The 26,086-nt window shown below is 35.6% G+C and overlaps 1 protein-coding gene and 1 pseudogene across 5 annotated transcripts in view; both read left to right on the top strand.

The window, feature by feature from the left end:
- Window positions 1–25,791, top strand: part of GJC1 (gap junction protein gamma 1) — a 26,887-nt gene extending 1,096 nt beyond the window's left edge. Inside the window, exons 2-6 of one of the 5 annotated variants that reach the window (XM_025045631.1) lie at window positions 7,369–7,491; window positions 21,470–21,652; window positions 21,756–21,831; window positions 22,788–24,038; window positions 24,505–25,791. In XM_025045631.1, the coding sequence (XP_024901399.1) occupies window positions 22,808–23,998 (1,191 nt within the window). In that variant the 5' untranslated portion in view covers window positions 7,369–7,491; window positions 21,470–21,652; window positions 21,756–21,831; window positions 22,788–22,807 and the 3' untranslated portion in view covers window positions 23,999–24,038; window positions 24,505–25,791. The other 4 variants (XM_025045629.1, XM_025045630.1, XM_015588096.2 and 1 more) reach the window with 4 other exon arrangements.
- On the top strand, window positions 18,947–19,065 carry LOC112478463 (annotated as a pseudogene).
- Window positions 25,792–26,086: the final 295 nt, after the last annotated feature.

The following is a 26,086-nucleotide window of genomic DNA, read 5'->3' as shown; positions in this document are numbered from 1 at the left end:
GGGGTGGGCCCGGGCCGCGGCGGCGGGCGGGGAACCCGGGGACCCTGGGCGCGCACTTGGCCGGCGCTCCGGCAGTGCTCGCAACTCCGCCGGGCGGTTAGGGGCGCAGGGCCGCGCCGGGCGCTCCGCGGGCTGCTCTTTGTCTCCGACGCCCGGCCCCTGACATCGCTCCCCGCAGCGCGGGTTCGTTGGACTCTTTCCTCCAGCATCTGGGCGCCAAGACTCCTGCCTCCCGCGAATATTTTAGCGAAAGTTCAGGGCGGGGGCTGCTGGAAGGGGGGAAGCGGGGTAGTTGGTTGCCTCTTGATTAACACGCTTTCTTAACTTCAGATGATTTCCCACTTCCAGAAACTTTGGAGGGCTGTTTGTTTTGTTTTGTTTCCCTTCCGTCTCCAGATTCAAAATTTAAGAGAAGGCGCTAACTCTGTGATTGTGGGCAGTTGTGTGGTTGGCCGCAACATTTGGAGCTTCGAGTTGAAAAAGATTTACGTGAATGTGTGGTTTAGGATTTTTTTTTTTCCTCCCTGTTTTGCGATTGTTTCTGAGATTGAGATTTCTGTTTCTTTGCGAAATGGGCGAGTTTGGTTTTATCACTTGCAGGAATTTTTGTTCATTGAGAAGTGGCTATGGTACAGATTTCTTTATGCTCACACTTTGTTAGCATCAATATAAACTTGTGTAATCGAGTAAATCAAGTAAGAATGAATTCTAGTAAGCGTTATCTTGTATTCCTGATAAGTCTAAAGTTGTCACATGTTCGTCTTGTGTATACGTTCAAGTGAGTAGGTGTGGAAGAAAGCGCTATAAAAATTAACTACAAATGAAGGATTTTATTTTAATTCTCCGCTTAACGGAGAACAGCACATTTCGGATACATTAATATCTGTTGAAAAAGGGATTAATAATGCAATTTTGGGGTCAAATATTTTACCGCCTAAAGAGGGCTTAGGTATTACTATTTCAGAATAAGAATGAAGAAAAATAAACTTAATTACAGAACTCCCAGCTAAAAATATTGCGAATTGTGGTTACGTTTGCTGGGGCTTTTGGTTTTATTTTTCGGAATTTGGAGGTGTATGTTGTAGTTGCTTCGGATTTCTTAAGTACTATGTAATGGCAGAATTAAACTTGAAATAACTTCTGGGTAAAAGGTAAAAAGCTTGGAAACAAATCAGTCTGGTCGCTAGATCTTCGTGAGCAGAGTGTTGTAGGCAAAGGACATTTTCAAGAGAATACATAGAATATATGGAAGTTCTTCCTTTCATTGTTTATCCTGACCTGTAATGGTTTAGTATTACTTACTATTTGTCTAAATAGCTGTACACTTTTCCAAAGCATTTCAAACATCCTTTCCACAAGTCAGTGCTTTTCAGAGTGCTTTAAGAAGTCAGCTTGAACTTCAAGATATTGTTATATCTTGAACATAACAATCTTATTTATAAATGCTGTTAACCCCTTAATAATTATTTTTCTTATTTCATATTTGTATAAATCAGCCAAAGGGAAGGGATACGTGGTCTGTCTCTGATTAGCCCATTCCCCTATCCCCCCAGCTCCAGGCTCACCTATCAATTCAGTAATTGGGATCCTAATATACAAAATATGTAGTTAAAACCTAGACTATCATTCTCTTAATAAATACGTAGTCTGTTCCATGCATAAGTCAGTGCACAGTGATAAATTCCAAAAGGCTTTTTTTTATTTGAAGTTTGTTTAAAATAAATGAGATACGTTCCTTTTATTAGTATTTATTAATCTGGATGGCTAATTGCAACTGGGGATGTAATTACTGATTTCTGAGCTTGTGCTTTTGTAGCATAGAACCATGGGTGACTCCTATCCAAACTATCAGGTAAAAATTTAGGCAAAGAAAGGACGGGATTACTTTTTTTGCTTTTGTGGACCATTCTTTTGAGAATACGTGTGAGAAGACAGATTTTAGCCGATGTCATTAACCTGAACCTTAGATATAAAAAACAGGTCCGAACTGTTAATATCACCCAAGTGCCAGCAAATGTTTTTCAAACATACCGCTATAACTGAAGAGTTTGTGTAAAAGTAAAGATCTAGTCTGTTACTCTGTTAAATAGCATTGCCATTTTCTACAATTCTCAAGAATAACGGCTAGTCAGTGTACTGGCTAGCATACTGGAGTACATCCTTATGTTTTGAAAACACTGTAGTGGCAGACATCACTTGGATTTATCATTCAGACTCATGGAATGTGTTGCCCAAAGGGATTTTTCCCCTAACACAAGGATGAGATCTCTTTGCAGATATCTTCTATTTCTAAAGAAATGAAGTTTTCTGTAGAATGAGTAGAGCCCTCATTTAAAAGTTGTTCTTTGAGGCTATACTGCTGTAGCTTAATTTGGACAGAAGTGTTCTGGTGCCCACCCATTTCATTCGGTGAACCTTTTTTTTTCTTTTTCAGTTAAGTACTTATGTTAGGCACTGAACTAGATGCTGATGATTCGAAGATGAATCCCATGTGATTTTTGCTTTCAAAATGCTTATAGTTTAATATGTTAAAAAGGTTTAGCAATCTGGAAATTTTCTAAAATCTTAGAAACAGAAGAAATGTATAGGATTTCGGAGTTAGTTTTGATGTTTGTCTCTACAGAAATGGAATGAATTTCACACACCCTTGTTCTTATCCTCTAATCTCTAAACTATATTCAAGTCTTAAAAAGATTTTTTAATCTACATTTTTTAGGGTTTATCAGTTTTGACAGTACTTAACTGAATTATAACATTACTTTTGGGAATGTTCAGAGTAAAGTGGATCTGGACTCTGTCAATTTTTAGGGAATTCCCTTTGAGTCATTCTTGGACCTTGATTTCCTAATTGCCCATCCAGAATAGGTGTTTGTTTATTTGGATTCAAAATTTCCTTCCTGAAATACATTCTTCTCTTGGATTCTGATTTTCCCTCCTTGCTCTCTGGCTCTTCAGGCTTTTTTCCACCCTCCTCTTCTACTTGATCTTTAATTGGTGGTCTTTCTCAAGTCTTGGTTCTTAGGCTTCCTCCCTTCTCACGCTACTCTACCTATTCTGTGGCTTCAGTTACCATATATATTTTGAATACTCTCAAATTTTTATCTGTGGTTCAGACCCTTTTTCTGATCCCAGCTATCTGTTCAACTTCTCCACTTACATACTCAGAGGTACTTTGAATTGAGCTTTCCAGATTGAGCTCTTGTTTTTGGTACCAAACCTAGACCTTCTTCACTGTACCTATCCTGTTTTATTAGGTGGTTCTATCAACAACTTACTGAGGCCAGACTCTTGCCATTTCTCTCTACCTCTGGTCTCCCCATCCTAGTTGAGGCCACCTTTTCCTAAGTCTATTATAGTCGATTCTAAATGGTTTTTCACTCTTGTAAAAATTTTTTTAAAAGTAATATGAGATATTTAAGACAGCAGAAGTAATAATACTTCAATAAATATTTGTATTCCACCTTGCAGCTTAAGAAATAAAACATTACCAGTCCAGTTGAAATTGCCTGTGTTTCCCTGCCTGATTGCACGTTCCTTTCCATCTTCGTCGTAGGCTTCTTTACCAGAGGCATTGCCAACTTGAATTTATTATTCTTTTGAATTTCTTTGTGCTTTTATTATATATGTGCACTCCCCAAGCCATATACAGCAAGTCCTCACTTAATGTCATCGGTAGGTTTTTGGAATCTACGACTTCAGGAGAAATGAAGTATAATGATACCAGTTTTACCATAGGCTAATTGATGTAAACAAGAGTTAAGTTCCTGCAGCATATTTGTAGTTGCTGATTGTACTGAAGTAACTTCTGACAAAGCTTTTGTTCTAACTAGAAGCCTTATTATTGGTTTTGTTTTGTTTTGTTTTTGCATTATTGGTCTTATATACCAATACAATGTTAAGTCCTTAGTAAATACTTACTGATGTAAACTCACTAATAGCCGTGGCTGATCAATCTTTAGTAGCTTTTTAAAAAACAATTTCCTTTTCTTTTTTTAAAATTTAAATATATTTATTTATTTAAATTAGTTTCAAGTTTTAGTAGTTTTAATAGACCAAAAATACAATGATCACCTGTGGTATGGTATACACAATGGGGACCTTGCCTCCCAGGAAGATAAATACAGGCTTAGGCAGGCTATCAAATGGAATAAAGAAATTGAAGATTAGGTTATTTTCTTTGACATACTATACCTAGTTCTAATTTTAATATCTTCCCATTTGTTGGGCCAAGCGTCAGTATAATTAATTTCCCAACAAACCTAGACATATTATACAGTTAAACATTAAGACTGATATTGACAGTTTTGAACTTGAATATTTCACTTCATTGACTTTTTAAAAATTGGTTTTTGGGGGTAGGTCATGTATTATGTAGTACAAACTCCTAAAGGTATAAAAGGATATCTAGTGAAAAGTAAGTCTTCCTTTATTCTCTTTTCATGCTCACTCATTTTTTTTTTTCTGCCAAAGCAATTACTGTTTACCTTTTTTTGTGTGTGAATTCTTCTAGAGCTATCCATACATTCAGTATTTACCCCATATATATACATAAATGGTAGAATGCTATACACTCTATTCCACAGCCTGCATTTTCCACTAATATATCTTAGTTTCATATCGTTACAGATAGAGCTGTCTCCTTCTCTTTGACTACTAGATGTATTATAATTTGTTTACCCAGTGCCTTACTGATAGACTTTTAAATTGTTTCCAGCCTGTCATCAACAATGCTGCAGTGACTGTTCTTGTACATTATTTTATATGTCTGAGTATATTTGTTAGGTAAATATTGAGAATTGAAATTGCCAGGTCAAAAGAAAGGCACATTTTCAATTTTGATAGACAGTCCCACATTGTCTCATTGAAGCTATACCAATTTACCCCACCACTTCCAGTAAAGAACAAAGAACGTCTCTTTTCTACACACCTTCCTTGTTAGTGGTCTGGTATCAATTTTTTAATCCTTTCTAATTGGATAAATGAAAATATTATATTGGTGCAGTTTTAATTTGTAAATCTTTAATTACAAATGATACTGAATGTCTTTTTATATTAAAAACCATTTCTGTTTCTTTTTCTGAGAACTGTCTCCATCTCCATTGCACATTTTTCTATTGAGTGGTCTTTATTATTGATCTGTCGGTGTTAGAAAAATTAGCCTTTTATTCTAAGAATTGCAAATTGTTTTAAGCATTTAGTATATCTTTTGAGTCGTCTACAGTATTTTTTTGCTTTTCAGAAATTGTGTTTGCTGTCCAGAAAAATATCCATATTTCTTCTAACTTTTAAGGTTTTGTTTTTAATTTTAAATCTTTGATCCATTTGGAATTTTAAAGATCCAGCTTTATTTTTAATTTTTTCCAGATGGCTACTCAAAGTAGTTCAATATCATTCGTTGAATATTCCATATTTTTTCTGTTGGTTTGCAGTGCCATCTTTTTCATACATTAGATTCTCATGTGTATTTGGATCTTCCAGACTTTCTATTCTGTTCCATCAATCTGTTAATCTTTTTTGCCAGTTCCACCTTTGAAAATTATAGCTTTATGGTACATATGTAGAGGAGTTCGTATACCCTCGTTACTCTTTCAGACATTTTCCATTCATTCTATTTATTTTTTCACATTGAATTTAGAATCAGTTTTCTACTTCCAAAGAAATTCTATTGGCATTTTTAGAAATCAAGATTGCATTACATTTTAGACTAATTTAGGGAAAACCGACATCTTATAATGGCTTTTGTATCTAAGAACATGGAATGCTTTAAGTCTTTAAAGCATTTTAAGCATTTAAGTCTTGTGTGTTTTCAAGTGTTTGTCATTTAAATCCTGTGCGTTTCTTGTTAGGCTTATTCCTGAGTATTTTATCTGTTTGTTGCTGTTTTACATGGGATTTTTTCTTCAGTTATATTTATGTTGCTTGTCTGTTGCTTTCAACTTTTTCAGTGACTTTCTGCATGGTCTTTAACACTAAACCCACATAGTATAGCAAAAAGATCATTAAGTCTTGAGTCGTATTGTAAGCTTTACAGCTAATCAGTTGTGTGATCTTAGGCAAGTCATCATGATCTTTGACATCCTCTTCAGTAAAATAAGGATATTAATTTCATACCGTGGTATCAAACAGTGGGTCACTGAAGAAAGATAACTTTAGAATTCATGGAAGTTTATCTGCAAACTGTATAAGTAATGTCTTACTAATGTGTATAACCTTTTCAAATGTGCATGTAGGTGATATGATAAACTACAGATTTATTTTAAAACTTTACCAATTTATAGTAGTTGTATCTTTATGTGTTTTCTCCAAAGATAGATAATAAACATATAACCACTATTATATAAGGCTCCAGAGAAATCTTGCGATTTATATAAAGGACCTCAGACTCTAAAAGTTGGGGACTACTAGCCTAGCCCATCTCGGTTTCTTTGACAACTAATAGTGTGTGAACCTATGAAACTAAGTGTATTTGTGGAAGATTTGGATAATAAAGGTGTTTGGATTTTTTTCTTAAGATAGTGATTTTTAAACTTATAATATCAGAAATGTTAGTTCTTGGGATCTTTTAAAAAGACTTGATTGACTAAGCCATCTAGATTTGTATAGAAAATGCTTTATTGAGAGAAGCAAGGTAGTACTTTCTGAAAGGGAATTTGGTATTTGTGTGACTAAATCAAATAGTTAGCTTTGACTTCACATTCCAATTCTGTAGTAGATTCTCATGTTATTCATCATGAAAGCTTTGTATTATAGGTGGGGCAGTTCAAGCAGATGTGTACTTAGATTCACTTGAAAAGGAAAGCTTTCTTTTAAGTTTGGAAAAATTATTAGGAATTGGGGGAGAGTCTCAGTTCTTTTACTGGATTGTGTATTCTGTTATACTTGAGCTTGGAAAAGAAAAGAGGATGGAAAAATATGTTATGATTTGAAGTATGTCCTAGGAGGAAAATTATATACATAGCTTGCAAAGCACTTTATTGATTTATTTTGATTACCAGTTAATTATGGTTACTAGTTTAATGGGAAAGTTTAAGCAACTGTAGCATTTTGAACCCCAGATAGAATGCTCTTAATAGATGCTTTCTTTCCTACTGCTTTTTATTTTGCCTGAGAAAACTGGTTTTTTGCCTTCATTGGTTTGAAATTACATACATATCAACGTAGTTTCTCGAGAGAGGAAAATGGAGATGAGATCAGTGCTCAAAATAGTGGTCTTAGATTCCAGTTTAGCTAATCTTCAAAGCCTTAAAATAACAGATAATTTTGGTTTTAAAAAAATCCATCTAGGGTAATATATTAACATTTAGTGTTTTGGGAGATACATCTTTTGGATCTGTACTGAATCTCATGGGCATATTCTTATCCCAACAGAAGAATCCTTGATATGGAGGAGAGAAAATGAAGTGGCGTGATTAGAACAGGATGTATGAATTTTGTCATATTTTCACATGTCAAGTATAAACACTTAATAGAACTCACTTGTAATGGAGAATGGTAAGTTTTTGGCGACTGTTTAATAATCAGTTTTTCAAATAAAGGTAACTCCTTCTGAATACTCAGTATCAGACAAAATAGCCAGCAGGTAGCAATGACAAAAATTATGTATTTCAAGGAAATATTGGATATGTTAATTTTCTTTGCTGGTTTTTGACCATTTTATAATGAGTCTAAAATGAAAAGAGCATCATTATGATACCAAGCTGCTACATAAGACATCATATCAGAGTACTACTTCATTATCTTTGATATACCCTGATTAATTAAGAATTATTCTCTAGACTCACCATCCTATATTTTAATCTGGAGTGGAATTTTATATAAGTTCCGTCTTGGACTCTCTTATTCAAGGAGGTGTAATAACTGTACCAAAGGTTCTATGAGATGTTAACTTTTTTTTTTGTGATATATCCATTATTTAAGTAGGTCTTTATGAATTTATGTAAATATTATGAAATTTGTACCCTGGCGTATTTTTAAATTTCTCTTGGGACTTTTGCTGCATAGTAAAGCTTTGCCAACTCCATTATTACATGTTTATTGTAGAAAATACTGAAAAGCAAATTATCCATAAGCCCTGTTAATGTTATTTTATTGGGAGTTTTTCATTTGCTTGTTTTTGTTTCTTTTCTACATAGGAGCATTTTCCCACATAATGAACTATTTTTTAAAACAGGTCACAAATTGGCAGGTTTTATTCAGCTGGTATGATACCTAGCTCAATATTATTTAAATGTTTTTCCTATTAGTTGTCAGCATGAAAAAAAAGACAGGAAGGTAAGTTGATACAACCTCCTTCAGAAAAATACTAATCTACTAAAGCTGACATGTACGTACTCTATGCCTAGCAATTCTGCTAGGTATGCAATAGAAACACACACATGTTCTCCAGAAGATGTGGAATGTTCATAGTAGCATTATTCATAATAGCCCCAAACTGGAAACTGCTCAAATACCAATCAGCAGTAAATGGATAAATTGTGATATACTCACAGAATGGCAATTTAATAAAGAAAATAAAACTAGAACTAACAGATGTTGAAAAGAACTCAGACACAAAAGAGTATATTCTTTATGATTCCAATATAAGAGAATTTATTCTGTATAATTCCATTTATATAAAGTTCAAGAAGAGATTAAACCAGTGGGTCTCTGTGGTGTGATTCTGCTACATAAGACACCATTTAGCAATGACTGGAGACATCTTTGGTTGTCAGAACTGGAAGAGACTGGATGCAGAACATCCTACAATGCAGGACAGTCTCCCACAACAAAGCATTACCCAAAATGTCAATAGTGCCAAAGCTGGCCTTGGGCTAAACTAATCTATGCTCTTAGAGGTAAGGATGGTGGTTTCTCTTGGATATGAAGGGGCATGACTGTGGCTATGGGTAGCTGGTCGTGCTTTGTTCTTGATTTTAGTGCTGTACTAAAATCAAGTTTTATATATATATAAATTTAGTTAAATGGATGTGTTCAGTTTGTGAAAATTCATTGAGCTATACAGTTAACATTTGTGCACCTTTCTGTAGGTATTTTAGACTTTGATAAAAAATTTATCAAAAAATCAGACTTCACATAAAAATCCAGATGAGACTTCTTTTGAAAGATTTAACATTAAGTTTGGTAACACCCACAGCTGTAGCTAGTAAACAGCAGACAGACCCCCTTTAGTTGGTGCATGTGTTCTCCAGGCCCCATTTTCCTGTTTTGGTTACTTGTATCACCTCACTGGTATCTAGACATTTAAAAATAATTCACACACTACAGAGCAGGAGTCCCCAACCGGCCCAGGCCGCAAACTGGTACCAGTCCCTGGCCTGTTAGGAACTGAGCTACACAGCAGGAGGTGAGCAGTGGGCAAGTGAAGCTTCATCTGTATTTGCAGCCACTCTCCAGCACTTGTAGCATCACCGACTTAGCTCCAGAGATCATCGGGCATTAGATTCTCATAGGAACACCGGTCCCTGGTGCCAAAAAGGTTGGGGACCACTGCCATAGAGTTCACCTGTTTATACAATTCAGTGTTTTTAGTCTAGCTACAGAGTTGTGTAGCTGTCACCACAATCTAATTTTAGAATATTTCCATTCCCTTAAAAAGAGACTTAATACCTATTAGCAGTCACTTCCTATCCTCTCCCCCATCCCTAGGCAACAACTCATCTACTTTTTGTCTCTATATAATTTTAGACATTTGCATTTTGTGATCTCTGTTCTAAAACAAGATTTATAATGGTCGTACAGTATTTCATTAACAGGTTAGATCACAAATTATATAAAGTTCTTTTATTGGGCATTTAGTTAGGATAAGTTATTAGATATGGAATTATCGATGAGAGGTCATAAACATTCTGAAGTTCCTGATAACTATCACCGCAGTGCCTTCCAGAAAGATTGTACCAGACCACCCTTGTCATCAGTGTATGACAGTGTTTTTTGCAAATTTTGTATTGTGACCCTGGTCATATTGGAATTATTATACATCTGTTTTCATTTTGTCTTAGATATGTTTGTTTTTCTAGATGGATCATTGTTCACACAGTTGGTGAGACCTAAGTTTAGGCTATTTTGGACAAGTGTGCCAGTACTGTCCCTTTTTACATGAAGACAGTACCACTTACGATCCATTTTGAATGAATGCATTATTTCAGGTTTTCCATATTTCTCCAGCTGGTTCCTTAAAGGTTCTTTCAAATAGAATGGCTTTTTGCCAGCACAGATTGACACTTCACCCCACAATGGTGTATTCTGTTTCCTTGTTTGTTAATAGAGCCAAGATTTCAAGCTACTTTCTTTCTATTAGGTATTATAATTTGCTTCACAATAAATTACATTTTGTGTTTCTCAAATATTTTTTGTGGCCAAGAGCTCTTTTGAAAAACAAGTTGTTTTCATGTTTGTAATACATAAATTACTGTTTGCGTGTTAGCTGCCATAATGCTTTTTTTTTTTTTTTTTAGAAATTGTCACTAGCTAGTTATTAAACATCTATTATCGCTCATGCAGAATTAACTTCCACTTAAAATGTTCCAGTTAAACAAAACTTCATTGTAAACCCTTTAATTGATTCATTGTCTCTGCGCATAAAGCAGTCTCATTCAGGAGTGTGAGTCACTAGCACCATTCTTAGATTGCTAAGCTCATGATTTGGGATGCCCAGATAGTTAATACTTTAGAATCATGGTGAGTCAGTACTGAGACTTTTTAGTCCAACCACAGGTTTTCTTTGATGACTGGGAAGTGCCTTCTTGAAAATTTGACATCTTACTATTGTTTAATTTCACTGTCATTATTTCACTTCTTTCTGCATAATTTGTTGGTTTTATGAATTTTTCTGGAGTAATTTTCTTTTTTGTTTAGTTTAATGCCACTTTTAATATAGATGGAAGAGGAAGTCGCCTACATGATGTCGTTTGAAATGGAGTAATTTTTATCAAATGTTAATAGAAGGGACCTTAGAAATCGTCTAATCTGACATTCTCCACGTATTTCACACATGAAAAAATGGAAATACTTATTCCCGAAGTACCTGTTAGAATCTTTTGGCTCCTAGTTCAGTGCTTGCTCTGTCTCAGTTTCACAAAATTCAAGGTTAGGAGTCACTTTTTTAGAATATTAATTTTAATTCATCCTGGATTTTATTTTCATTTAGAAAAGAAATTAAGATTATAAAATATGGTCTATCTATTGTAGGTTTTAGGTTTGTTGTTATTTTTAATTAGAAGGAAGTTAAAACTTGGCTCTGATCCATTTGGACTTGATTGTTGCATTTGCAAAACATTTAGTATAGCACTACTTATTTAAAAGTTTTTAATTTCTTGATTATTATAGCTTAGTGAGCATTAAACATTGACAGGGAACCGTTATGGTTTTTTTTCATTGCTGATCTGAAACCCTTGGGAGCTTTTTTTTACATGAGTCTATTAGAGAGATTTTCCCAAAGATATATATGAAAGCGATATTTTTAGATTAACTGTTTTTGTGCCCAAGATTATAATAGAGATTGTAATGGAAAAAATGAATCAAATAAACTGTAAAGTCAAGCATTTCACTGTAGAATCATTGCTTTATAAAATGTTTAAACTTTAACAGATGATTTGTTATCTTCTGTTGCATAGCATGTGTAACTTCATTAAATATCTCTTGAATACAGCTGTAGTTTTTAGAAAGTGTTTCTAAATTTCCTATAAACTGCTGGATTGCAAGCTTCTTGATGGTAGGTAAATACTAATAGCATGAATGAATTTTAGTCTAAAACTTTTTTTTACTTTTTATTATGGTAAAATATACATTACAAAATTTATTTTTACCATTTTTAAGTGTTTAGTTCTGTGGCATTAAGTACATTTACATTGTTGTACAACCATCACCACCATCCATCTCCAGAACTTTTTTATATTCTTAACTGAAACTGTACCCATGAAACACTAACTCCCCATTCCTCCCAGCGCCATATAAGTAGAACCATATATTTGTCCTTTTTTTACTGATTTCTTTCACTTAGCATAATGTCTTCAAGATTCATCCATGTTGTAGCATGTTAGAATTTTCTTCCTTATGAGGCTGAATAATATTCCATTGTGTATATTGTATTTTGTTTATTTGTTCATCTGTCAGTAGATATTTGTATTGCTTCCGCCTTTTGACTATTGTGAATAATGCTGCTATGAACATGGGTGTACAAATATATGTTGGCCTCCCTGCTTTTGTTTCTTTTGGGTACAGAAGTAGAATCATATACTAATTCTCTATTTAATATTTTGAGGAAACCATAACCATACAGTTTTCTACAGCAGCTGTACCATTTTACATTCCCACCAGCAGTGCACAAGGCTTCCAGTTTTTCTATAGCTTTGGCAGCCTGCTTGCTCGCGTTCACTCTCTTGCTCTCTCTCTTTTCCTTCCTTCCTTTCTTCCCCCTTTCTCATCTCTCCCTACTTCTCTCCTTTTCCCTTCTTTCATAATAGTGTGCTTTTATTTGCACGTCCCTAGTAATTAGTGATGGCCTAAAACTTCTTATAGTTTAAACTCAGATTAACCCAGGCTTTTTAAAAATATATGTATTAAAATCATTAGTGAGGGAGTGAGGAAACCGGCATATTCATACTTTGATAGTGGAAATATAAATAGTTAACAGCTTTTTGGAGGGGTAATTTGGTAATGCATATCAACTTTAGAATTTTTGGAGAGAATGGCAAAGATATTGACCTTTCCTTAACACACAAAAATTTTTTTCACAGTTCATAGAACTGTTGACCTAGCAATTCTTTTAGAAAAATTTCCTAAATCTATAATTAGGGGTATGTACAAAGTTGTAAGTATAATAGCAAACCACTGTAAAACTGAAATACCTAACCATAGGTGGGTTAAATTCTGATTCGGTAGTCCTGGGAGTAGGAGTTGGGTAAGTAGGGCTTGGGAATCGGCGTTTTCAACATGCCCTTTGGATAATTCTGATGGAGGTGGTCTGTGGACCACTTTTGAGGACCATATACTCATCATTACTTTTACATGCTTTAATTTCAGGTTCCATGCTGTGCTAAGGCTCTCTACAGACTGGGTTTTGACTTCCCCGTCCAGCCTTCTCTGCATCTGCTTCCCAAACATCCTCCGTCATGCTCCCGTCTAAGAGCCTCCTTGTGCACCTTTTCCCTCACACCATTTTCTCCATCTGCCTTGCCTCTCCTTCCACCCCACCTCTGCCTGGTGAAACCATACCCATCCTTCAGAGATCCACTTGCCTTCTGCAGTAAGCTTATACTTTTTTACCCCAGCTTTATGGAGATATGATTGACAACTTATACTTTTTAATTCATAGGAGTTAGTCTCGAGTATTTTCACATTTTCAAATTTTATAACACTCATTCTGTCCTGAAGTATGATTGTATTAGTGAACACGTTTTATATTTCCTACTTCTTACAAATGCATTCAGATCTTCTATTTAATATGCCACACATTCATTGAGTGCTTTCTGTGTCCTGGGTAGCATACAAGGTGCTAGGGACTCAGAGAACTAAAAAAAAAAAGAAAACATGGATTTTTCCCTCAAGGAACTCGTATTCCAGCAGAAGAAGCCAACCACTAACCTTGATTTGATAGAGGAAGGTCTGATACTGGTGGAATGAAAAATTGTTACGGTCTTTCTGGGGAGGAGATTGAAGAGGTCGAGGAAACTTGAGATGGTGCCCTTTGAGCTACATTTTGAAGGATGAAAGTTTTTCCAGGCAGGAAGTAGTGGAAAGATGGATTAAAGTAGAAAAAGTCAATGAGCAAAGATTTAAATTTATTAAATCACTCAGTGAATACTTGTTCTAAGTGCCAGGGATACAAGAAAAAATTCCTTGCTTAAATTCTGTTGAGATGACAGATAATGAAGACATTAACAAATAAAAGACGTGTTAGGTAATGTTAAGTAAGTGCTCTTAAGGAAAAACGCCGAGTCCAAGAGTATAGAGCGTGATGGACATTATTGTAGGTAGGGGGTCAGGGAAGGCTAGTACTATAGGAGGTGACACCTGAAGAGCAGTGTAAATGAAGTGAGGGAGCAAACGGGGAGGCTCTGCGAAGGAAGCGGGTTTAATGGAGGGAAACAGCAAATACATATGTGATAGGGTATAGTGTAAGTTCATATAAATATGTTTTAAGTTTTTGAAGTAAAACAAGCTAAGATGCACAGTTTTTATAAAACTCTTAAATTTTGAAAGGTATTTAAGTTATATTTTAAAAGTTTACAAAAGGATTTTTTACAGCTATCAAGCAGACTTTATTAGGGCATGGAATGTCTTTAGGGATATTTTCTTTAAAAAGACAGTATATTCATTTGGGTCAAAAAACAAAACTATAAAAAGATATAATCAAAATTCTTGATCCTACCCCATCTTTCTTAGTCTCCTCCCCCACTTTCATTAATTTTTTAAAATATCTTGTGTTTCTTTATAGAAGTATAAGCAAAAACACAGTTTTTTTTTTTCTCCTTATGTAAAAGGCACATACTATATACAGTTATATACCTTGCTATTTTCACTAATTAAATGTCTCGGATATCTTTCTATACTAAGGAGAACATTCCTCATTTTTTTACAGCCACATGGTATTCTGTTGTATAAATAGACTGTAGTGCATTTAACTGTTCCCATGACAGTGGACATTTGAGTTGTTTATAGAAACAGTGCTATAGTGTGATTATTCCCAAAAGTGAGATTACTGGGTCAAAAAATAGAAGATGCGTTTGTAATTTTGTAAGATATTGCCAAATCGCCACCAGGGTTTATACCACTCCAACCAGCAATGTATGAGAATGTGTTTCTCCACAGCCTCCCCAGCTTTTGGATTTTTGCCGTGTGGTAGGAGAAGACTTGTATCTCGAAGTAGTTTATTATTGATATATAATTCACATGCCTTAAAATTCATTCTTTTAAAGTGTACAGTTCAGTGGTATTTGGTATATTCACAAGGTTGTGTAACCATCACCACTGTCTAATTCTAGAACATTTTTATCATCCCAAAAAGATACCCTGTATATAATCACTTCCCATTTCCCCCAACCCCTGACAACCACAAATCTACTTTGTCTCTATGGATTTGCCAATTCTGGACATTTTCATATAAATGGAATCATACAAAATGTGGCTTTTTTTGTGCCTGATTTCTTTCACTTAGTATTATGTTTTCAAGGTTCATCCATGTGAAAAAAAAAGTATTTTTTTTTTTTAGTGATGAATTATGTCAAATATGGCTTAAAAGATTAAAGGGGAATTTGCGTTTCTTTTTTTCCTGTGGAATATCTGTGTATCCCTTGCCAATTTTCTATTGGATTTTTGTTAGCTTTTTTTTTTTTTTTTGAACTCTTTATATTAGGGAGATTAGCTCTTTGCCTATAAAAAGAGTTACCAAAAACTTTCCCTCCAGTTCATTGTTTTTTCAATATTGCTTATGAGATTTTGTTTTGTTTTGTTCTTAACCATCGAGACACTTTTTTGGTACTCAGATTCATCTTTTTCTTTTTTTTTTTTTTCCATTTCCAGAGTTATATCAGATATCAACTATGTTTTCTAATACTTTTTATGGTTTCAGTTTTTATATTTAGATACTTTATCTGTTTGGGGATTACCTAGATATCCAATGTGAGGTATGAATTCTCCTTTTATCTTTTTTTTCAGGTGGTTATCCTGTTGCCCAAACACTGTTAATTAAAAAGTTGATCTTTGCCCCACTGGTTTGAGAAGCCACCTCCCACTGGCGGCTCTTCAGCAAAGGAGTAATACAGATCCATTTGCCAGGGGATACTAGGGAGGAAAAAATCCTGCCCTCATGGGGCTTACATTTTATAAACAATGAAATTATAAGATAAAAATTACATTATGTGAGGGTTAAGTGCTATAAAGAAAATTTAAGCTAAAGGGGCTAGAGAATGACATGTTAATTTAGAGGGCAGTGGTCTGGGGGAAGGTCTCATTAAGGAGGTGACTTTTGAGCAAAGACTCAAAGTGACGGTCCTGCCATATCTGAAGAGGGTTCAAAGCAGTGAAAATAGCAAGTGTAGAAGTCTTGAGGCAAAAACATGGCTGGCATATTTGTTATGATCTGAGAAATAGTGAGGATGCAAGTAAACCTGAATCATAATGAGCGAGAAGGATACTGGAAGGAGATAGGCCAGAAAGTGAACTGTATGATGAAGGGTGTTTTCGACTGTGGTAAAGATTTTAGGTTTTATTCCAAGAGAGTTTTGAGCAGAAAAGGAACATGATCTGACTGACTTTCTAAAAACTTTACACTGGTTGCTTTTTTGGAGAATAGATTTGAAAGGAAAAATTGTATAATAAGGAATGTTAGAAGACTTTTGCTTTTACAGTAATCTTGGCTGGAGATGAAGGTGACTTAGATCAGAATGATAGCAATGGAGGTGGTAAGAAGTTGGACTGTGGATTTATTTTGAAGAAAGAATTGACAGGATTTACTGTTTTTTTCACCATTCATAATCAATGATTAGTCATTTAGATAGTTTTCATCAGGTAGTTTTCAACTCTTCACATATTTCAGATACCCAGATTCAGATGTACATAATGTATTTGAGAGCATTATGAAGTAATAATTCATAGGTGGATGTCTTATTGGATTTTGGAGTTAAGAATATAGCATAGCGAAAATAGAAGACGAGTTAAACTAACCTGTTGAACCTACTTGTGTCAGTAGCTCTGATTTTGACCAAGTTACATAACTTTTCTGAACCTGTTTCTTATCTAAAAGATAAGATTTTGTGAGGATTAAAAGAAGTGAGAGTACACCTGAAACTTACTGGATTTCATTAACCAATGTCACAAAAAATAATAATAAATTTAAAAATAATAAGGAAAAAGAAATGAGCACCCGGTATAGTTCTTGGCACATACATGTTTAGTAAATCCTAAATTGTGTTTGTTGTTTGTTTTATAGGGAAAGTAAGGATTGCTTTCTTTAAAAGTCACAATGCTATTAATTGATAATGGAAATGACAGAGGTAAATTTTGGGTATGGAAGGGAAGAGGAAAAGAAACTAGTCCTTTTGAGAACAAGTTCCAATTGATAAGACATCCATATGGAGATTTTTTTCAGTGATAAGAGAGCATAACGGAAGATAACTAAATTTTAGTGATTTCTAATTTAATTCCGTTGTGATCGAATACATACTTTGTATGATTTGAATCATTTTAAATGTATTGAGACTTTTGTCGTAGCCCAGAATATGGTCTAGCTCAGTAAATGTTCTCCGTATCCTTGAAAAAATTGTGAATTCTGCTATTGGGTGGAGTGTACTCTAAATGTCAGTTTACGTAAAATAGTCAATAGTATTGTTTTTTTTTGTTTTTTTTTTATTGAAGTCTATACTTTATTTAGATTTTATTTAGATTTCCTTAGTTTTTACTTAATGTCTTTTTCTTTTTTTTCTTACGTTTTATTTTTCAATTAGAGTTGACATTCAGTATTATTTTATATTAGTTTCAGGTGTACAGCATAGTGGTTAGACATTTATATAATTTACAGAGCGATTCCCCCCACCCCGATTAGTCCCCACCTGGAACTATACAAAGTTATTACAGTATTATTGACTATATTCCCTATGTTGTACTTTACATCCCCATGACTGTTTTGTAACTACTAATTTGTACTACTTAATTCCTTCATATTTTTTGCTCAGTCCTCCAACGCCCCCCCACTCCCATTTGGCAATCACCAGTTTGTTCTTTGTATCTGAGTCTGTTTTAGTTTTGTGTAGTCTAATTACCTTACAACAGTATATTTCCATTTCCTCTCCCTCTCCATTTTCCCTTTGTGATATTTCATCCTTTTACCTCTAACTAAAAGAAGTATGTATAAAAAATGTTATGAATTTCACAAATTAAACAGCCAATTATCTTTTTAAAAATATTTAAAATAAGAAAAGATGCTAGATGTTTTTTACATTTCCATGCTCTTTATTCCTTTGCGTAGATTAAAATTTTCATCTGATGTCATTTTTCTTTTGCTCAAAAGACTTAACATTTCTTATTGTGCTGGCTTGCTAAAGATGACTTCTTTCAGCTTTTTTATCCCTAAAAAAGTCTTTATTTCTTTTTATTTTTTTAACAACTTTTTTGAGATATAATTGACATAACCACAAATTGCACATTGGGGCTCCCAGTAGTACAGTTGAGGTGACAAGACAAAAAATTGAAGCAGCATAGTAATGGGAATAATGGTGTTTTGCCTTGAGGGCCCGCCTGACTCTGAGCATTTCATATGTATGCTGTTGGTGTATCTCTCCTTTAACAGGTATTTTCATCTCTGACTTGGTGTACACTCAGTTGAATTTACAAACTTCTCTAGTCCCTAGTCCCTATTCTTAATGCTCAAATAAGTTATCATTCTTAATTAAATTTTGATGATGGTGCTATTTTTCCATTTTTAGTTTTCTCTCCCAGTTACTAAAACAAGACTGGCTGATTACAGGTTCTAGCTTTACCACTTAATAACTGGATGATTCTAGGCAAATTTTATAAACTTTTTGGACTTCATTTCCTCATCTTTAAAATAGATCTTAATTATATAATCTACCTTCTGAGATCATCTAAATAATGTGCTTATATTTAATCTTCAAAAATCCTATGAGTTCTTTTTTACAGAAAAATGCAGTAAACTTTGACTTGATCCTGTTAGGATATAATTGGTAGGAAACTTCAAATATAAAGAATTTGGGAGCGAATTAGATAATTTATTACCATTTTGATGCCAACTAATTTTTTAAATGTATTTTCTAATGCAAGACAAGATAGATTTGTAATTTTAGTTATTTGGAAAATAGACTAAAAATAGCACATTTGGTTTCTGTCCAATAAGTGTTATATAAGCAAACATGATTTTCTTCAGTGCAAGTGGGGGGATGGGTGGGTAGTGCTGCCATGAACTGTAGTATTCTTCATTTAAAAAGCAATCTTTGTCTACGGCCATGCCACCCCGAACAAACCCGATCCCATCTGATCTCGGAAGCTAAGCAGAGTCAGGCCTGGTTAGTACTTGGATGGGAGACCACCTAGGAAGACCAGGTGCTATAGGCATAAAATAGACAAACAAATAAATAAAAAGTAATCTTTGAAAGAAAAACTTTTCTACCTTTTAATTTATTCAAGAAATTGACTAATGTGACTATAAAAATAATAAAATTTGAAGGAAGACAGTAAAATGAGATGTTTATAGTAAGTGTTAAGTGGTTAAGGCCTGTACTATGTTAAGAATACATTCTGCAGATAAATGGGCAGATAAAAAAAGGATAGAAATAGTCCACAAAGACAGGGGAATATGGAAGACATATATCCTATTGTATTAAAAACATACAAACTGACATAATTTTGAAATACCATTTTGCATCTAGTAAAGTAGCCTAGCAGACAATGCTAGTGAGGTTGAGGTGAAATTGTAATTATTCATTGCCAGGTACTGTAAATGACTTAGAACCTTTTTAGAAAGTCAAATGATAGTACAAAGCAAGAACCATGTAGATTTACATTTCCTGGACCTAATAATACTACTTTCTAGAACTTGTCTGTAGATAAATTCAGCCAAAGCTTAAAGGAGATACTCAAAAAAATATTAAGTATAAAAGTACATGTAAATCAATTGGTGTTTTGGTGTTTTGAAAAATAAAGTAGATACATACGTACATACACGTGGATGTTAGGCATTCCCCTACCTCACCAGCACCTGTCACACGTTCCCATGTCATTTTCCATTCAGAGATGGAATATGGAAATGGTTTTATTTTTTCATGAAAGCCATTCACAGGTAATTGCACACTCTCCTCTCCCTACTCTATAACTAAGTCTGTTTGCCGAAGCAGGGAAGCCAGAGAAGACTATGTCCTGAATCTTAAGCTTCTGATAGCAGAGCAAAATAAAATAATTCAGAAAAAAGGGAGCTTTAATGGAGCAAGAACACAATGAGACCACACCTGGCAATGGTACCTTCTGCGTAGAAATGTCAGTTCCAGAACCCACCATTCTGCTCGTTCAGTTTTTCCTCTCTCTGCCTCCCGCTTCTTCCTATCACCTCCCCATCCTGTCGGAGTAAGATTCTCTGATATTTAAGCCATTCCCTTCTTGCCCACAAGGAGAGGAAAGAGATTTGGAAAGGGAAGAGTATCAAAGGAAAACCTCCTGACTCCTCAGTAGATCAACAAAACAGTGGTGATGCTGCCACTGAGTTTAGGAAGCCATGGTTATTTTAGAAAGGAAATTGTCTGTCGCCCATTGTATAAGATTCTGGAGTTACTAAACACATCATTCATACTCAAGGTATGGGTATAGAGTGTTGTGGCACTTAGGAGCCCATGGAAAATCACGCTCTTAAGGGTTTGGCATTTTCTAGGCCTACAGCATAACCAGTACGCAATATGCACTTCTGGGAGTGTTTAAATGACTGACTGCTTTGTAATTTACGTATAAGCCTTGAGGGGCGTATCACCAATTTCTCCACCCCCCCAAAATGTTAGGTTATTGTATGAGATGCAGAACTGTTGAGAAATTCTTTCATCGCATTAATTATTAAAAAGATACCCATTTGGTAGGGATGGAGAGGGGTTAAGTTTTCCTAATTAATTACCATTTGCTCTTTTACAGTCTTGATATATAGGAAAGAATAGAATATTAGGCTTCAGGGGAGAAATACCTTAGATGTGTTTGGGGGAAATCTGTGTCTGAACTTGTGAATGTGAATCATTACAGAGTTCCGTGTTGGAAACCTGGCTTATGTAACCATTTAACAATTGCATATTACTTACTTCTTGTTTTGTGGTTTTATAACTTGCATATTCAGGGAGAGAGAGAAGTGGTGAGCTCAGTTGCACATCAGGGCTGGAAACGGGAGTTGTACTTGAAGTCCTATGGAAAGATTTTTGTGTGGTCAGTTTATGTAAATCTTGATAATTTCGTGTTATGTAGGTGCCTGCACTTCCTTTTTTCTTCTTCTTCATTGACCTTTTGAAAATTGTTCTGGATTTTTTTCTTGAAAAAATCTTAAAAAAAAATTTTTTTTTTTGTTACTGTGAATACATAATCCTCAGGGATTATTTTCAGTTTACTTATTAAATGGTAGTAAATGAACAAAGTTGTCACCCAATGGACAAATCTTGACTGTAGCTACTCAAAGTTGGCAGAACTTGGGTAATGAGCAATAATTTGTCCTGGAATTTTTTTAAGACACATACAGATACAGGTGTTTTCTTTCTGTGAGCAGTTGAAACTGTAACTCACCTCCTGTGGACATGGGTGTCCCAGTGACTGAGAGCCAGCTGTTGGGTGTTTTAACTAAACAGCCTGCTCCTAGTTGGCTGCTCAAATTCCAGTGAGAGAGATTGGCCGCTCTAGAGAATAGAGCGAGACGAGCACGCAGGGTGAGGTTTTTGCAAGGCCTTTCGTGACCCGGTTTAAATTTGTTGAGATTTTCTGCTTTGGCGTTTTCCTATAGGTGCCAGAGTTTGTCTACTTCAGATATTCACAAATGACTCATCTTCCTGTCACATTTTCTTAGACTACAATGACTTAATCTTTGGGTCACTGTTAATGTAGTTTTCCTACCACATCTTGGGAGGAGAAAACAGTGATATTCAAACTCAAGCCTGTTTCCATCTCATGCTGATTGAAACCTGAGGTACATAGAAAATTTTGTTTCTTCCTGAAAATGACATTTTAGTGATTCATTGTTTTCTGTGGGAGGAAGCTTATGACCTTCTCTTTTCTTTTTTCCCTTCTAGAGGGAATCTGGAAAAGTTGTAAGCAGAACATCATTTCTCTAAGAAAATTTTGGGTAACAGAAGTTCTGGATAACAGGTAAAGTGTATTTAAACTTCTTTGGTGATGCTGATAATTACCTATAATTTGCAGAAGTAAATTGGTAGAGGGAAGAAGAGAAATAAAAACTGGGTATACTGAGTGTCAGAGGTTACATTAGGGATTTTATATACTTTACTTTGTTTCAATGGTTTTTACTAGAATTCCGGACATAGTTCTAAGAATCTCAGAATAAAACTATCTTTCCAAATGCTGTTTTAAATGGATTTGTGTATGGATTGGATTTAATGTCTTCACAATTCAATTTGCAGATAGTTTTTAACATTCACAATAAACAAAATTCAGAAATGTAATACAGAATCCTAGAGTCTGCTCTGCTATGTAGCCTAGTTAGGGAATATCTTCTTCTTCATTCCTTTCTGTTTTATTTTAGTTCTTGATCATTGCCAGTTATTTGAAGCTATACTATCTTTTTAACTATTTTTAATACTTTGTCACCAGGTCTTAAAATTTAAGTTTCCTAGTAAGGTACCTTTTCACAATGGAGTCTATGGCCCAAGTGTCCCCACTGTGTTCTCAGTGGCAGTCTTATCATGACTGGACCAAATGAGTACACCGTCATGCTGTTTTCTTATCTGTATCTCTCAAAGTTCTGAAGGCCTTATGAAATAATCGTGTGTGTAAAGAATCCAGTATACTGTGAGAAATACATCTGGAATGACAGCTACACTTTTACCTTTTAAACTAGGGAAGTCATGAACACAAACCATACTTTCTAGTTTGGTGTTTACAAGCAAACAAGTGCTCATAGGCTGAAGTGAATTGTCCTACCTGGGAGTAGATGCTGTAGAGTGAGATGCTGTTTATTTTAACAATCATTCTAGTAAGGGCCTCGAAGTTAGATTTCAAGTATACAAAAAAGTAGTTCCTAGAGATATCAGTAAAAAATTAAATAAGGATTTAATATTCGTTGATTTTTTCCATTTTTTTATCAGGGCAAACCAATTCAGTCACCATGAGTTGGAGCTTCCTGACTCGCCTGCTGGAGGAGATCCACAACCATTCCACGTTTGTGGGGAAGATCTGGCTCACTGTCTTGATTGTCTTCCGGATCGTCCTTACAGCTGTAGGGGGAGAGTCCATCTATTACGACGAGCAAAGCAAATTTGTGTGCAACACAGAGCAGCCAGGCTGCGAAAATGTCTGCTATGATGCCTTTGCACCCCTCTCCCATGTGCGCTTCTGGGTGTTCCAGATCATCCTGGTGGCAGCCCCCTCGGTGATGTACCTGGGCTACGCCATTCATAAGATCGCCAAAATGGAGCATGGCGAAGCTGACAAGAAGGCAGCTCGGAGCAAACCCTACGCAATGCGTTGGAAACAGCACCGGGCTCTGGAAGAAACAGAAGAGGACCATGAAGAGGACCCCATGATGTATCCAGAAATGGAATTAGAGAGTGAAAAAGAAAATAAAGAGCAGAACCAACCTAAAGCCAAGCATGATGGCCGACAGCGGATTCGGGAGGATGGTCTCATGAAAATCTATGTGCTGCAGTTGCTGGCAAGGACCATGTTTGAGGTGGGTTTTCTGATAGGGCAATATTTTCTGTATGGCTTCCAAGTCCACCCGTCTTACGTGTGCAGCAGAATTCCTTGCCCTCATAAGATAGACTGCTTCATTTCTAGACCCACTGAAAAGACCATCTTCCTTCTGATAATGTATGGTGTTACAAGCCTTTGCCTATTGCTTAACGTTTGGGAGATGCTTCATTTAGGGTTTGGGACAATTCGAGACTCACTAAACAGTAAAAGGAGGGAACTGGAAGATCCGGGTGTTTATAATTATCCTTTCACTTGGAATACACCATCTGCTCCCCCTGGCTATAACATTGCCGTCAAACCAGATCAGATCCAGTACACCGAACTGTCCAATGCTAAGATCGCCTACAAGCAAAACAAGGCCAACATCGCCCAGGAACAACAGTACGGCAGCCACGAGGAGCACCTCCCAGCTGACCTGGAGAGTCTGCAGCGGGAGATCAGAATGGCTCAGGAACGCTTGGATCTAGCAATCCAGGCCTATAATCACCAAAACAACCCCCATGGTCCCCGGGGGAAAAAAGCCAAAGTGGGGTCCAAAGCTGGGTCCAACAAAAGCAGTGCGAGTAGCAAATCAGGGAATGGGAAGACCTCCGTCTGGATTTAATCTTAGCTGGGCTTAAAACTTGTACTTGTCGTAGTTTATGGTAAGCAACGGCTCACTGAATAATGACTTCCATTGAGTAAACATTTGGCTCTGGTTATCTTCAGGGATGCTGTTGGCTTATGATCCAAGCTCAGGGGACTCTGAAGGCGGGGCTGGGACAAGCAGGAGAAGGGAAACACAGTGTTCCTGGGCACGTGTTCCAGCAATAATACACTTGTAGAACTTTACATTTGTGTCTTCCAGATCTGGAAAAGAACAGATATATTTAAATCATTCTTGTTGAACAGTTTTTGTATGTACAGTATTATGGTACTTTTTTTTTAGTATGAGAACTTTTTTTTGTACTTGTACATTGGACCACTGTAGTTATACTTTTATATTAAAGGGAAAAAAATCCTAAAGTAATGCCTATTAGGCTAGTGTTATTACTTTGTTCAGCAAATTCTACCCTGGGTTTAAAGTTTTAACAGATGCTGTACCTAATAAAAGTGCCTCTCCTGTTGCAGGGATGATTTCAGATAAGTAAGAAGCTGGAGGAAGAGGAATCAGTTTTCAGTCTTGCAAAGAAAGTTGACTGTAGGAGGTTGAGATCGTCTCTCCTTTACTTGAGAAATCTTCATATCTCATCCATGTGCCCAGATTTGTATCTAGTCTTTGAAAACCTATTTGTATTTTCAAAGGAAATAAGTGAGTCACTGCAGGATTCCTTTAAATATCAAGTGTTGCCAGTGTGTACTTTGATGATGTGTATATAATTTAAGTTCTTTGAAAAAGCAGATACACGAAGGTGTCCCCAGTTCTGTAGCAGTGTGGAGACCCTGGCTAGAATTGTTAAGATTCCTCTATCACGAAGCAAAGCCACGCCTGGAAAATGAGCCCTAATAGGATGTTTAGTTGTGGACCTGTTTGGTTTGCCTTATATCTCTATCCAGAAACCTGCCTCTCTCTAGTTGAAGAAGCCAATGGATATTTTCTTTATATGTTAACATTAGAAATACAAAAATTCCCTTGTAGGCTAAGAATACTCAAAGCTACTTTGTACTACGTATGGCAGGAGGCCTAAATCCAAATTCCTTATTTTTTATAATTTAACCGTGGAACTTTTGTAATTTACATACTTCTGCCAATGTAGGTTTCTGCCTGGAAGACCAGTCGCACCTGGGATTCTATCTGTAAATAGACCTAAAGAGAATTTCAGTATTTATTCCCTATAAATATATCGGTAGGCGTATCTGTTTGTCAATGACAAGCATTACTAGTCACCTAACACTCATGATTTGCAGTATCGTATTGCCATTTTTAACCTTGTATTATTGGGGGGCTTTCCTCTCCCATCACGTTCACATTGTGTTGTGGTTTATGAGCTTCTGAATAAGAGCTTGGTAAAGAGTTAAAGGAAGGGGCCTTTGCTTCGCCAGAGAGCATTTCATTGTGGGTGTCTCTTTTCTAACAGGAAGCTGTCACAAGCCACCTTTGATTTTGAAATTCCAAAAGCATAATTTTTTCGTGTCTTAATCTTAAAATGCCAGGTTCCATTATTTAGGAGCATTCTAGAACAGCAAGTATTGTGCAGTTCTTTTTTTCTTTTTTCTTTGTTGTTCTCCTTCGTATTTCTTTCCCTCCCCCTACAAACAAAAGAAACTCAGTAGAAAATTTAAGCTTATCTTCTAGCCATATATTTACCTTTATTTTGCTATTTTAAAAATCTGTAGATTTTGGCCTAGAGAACTTCCTCAGGATCTCTAAATATCTTAAGCAAAAAAGTAAGTCTGGGTGAGACTGAGGGGAAATTTCAGAAAAAGATATACATATCCTGGATAATTAATTCATACACACACTTTTGTTGTTCTCCTTCGTATTTCTTTCCCTCCCCCTACAAACAAAAGAAACTCAGTAGAAAATTTAAGCTTATCTTCTAGCCATATATTTACCTTTATTTTGCTATTTTAAAAATCTGTAGATTTTGGCCTAGAGAACTTCCTCAGGATCTCTAAATATCTTAAGCAAAAAAGTAAGTCTGGGTGAGACTGAGGGGAAATTTCAGAAAATGATACATGTACATATCCTGGATAATTCATAGACATGCAC

The sequence above is a fragment of the Pteropus alecto genome, unplaced genomic scaffold (genome assembly GCF_000325575.1).
Source record: "Pteropus alecto unplaced genomic scaffold, ASM32557v1 scaffold313, whole genome shotgun sequence".
NCBI lineage: Eukaryota > Metazoa > Chordata > Mammalia > Chiroptera > Pteropodidae > Pteropus > Pteropus alecto.
Note: the sequence above shows the minus strand (reverse complement) of the source record. Positions and strands in the feature narration are given on the sequence as shown.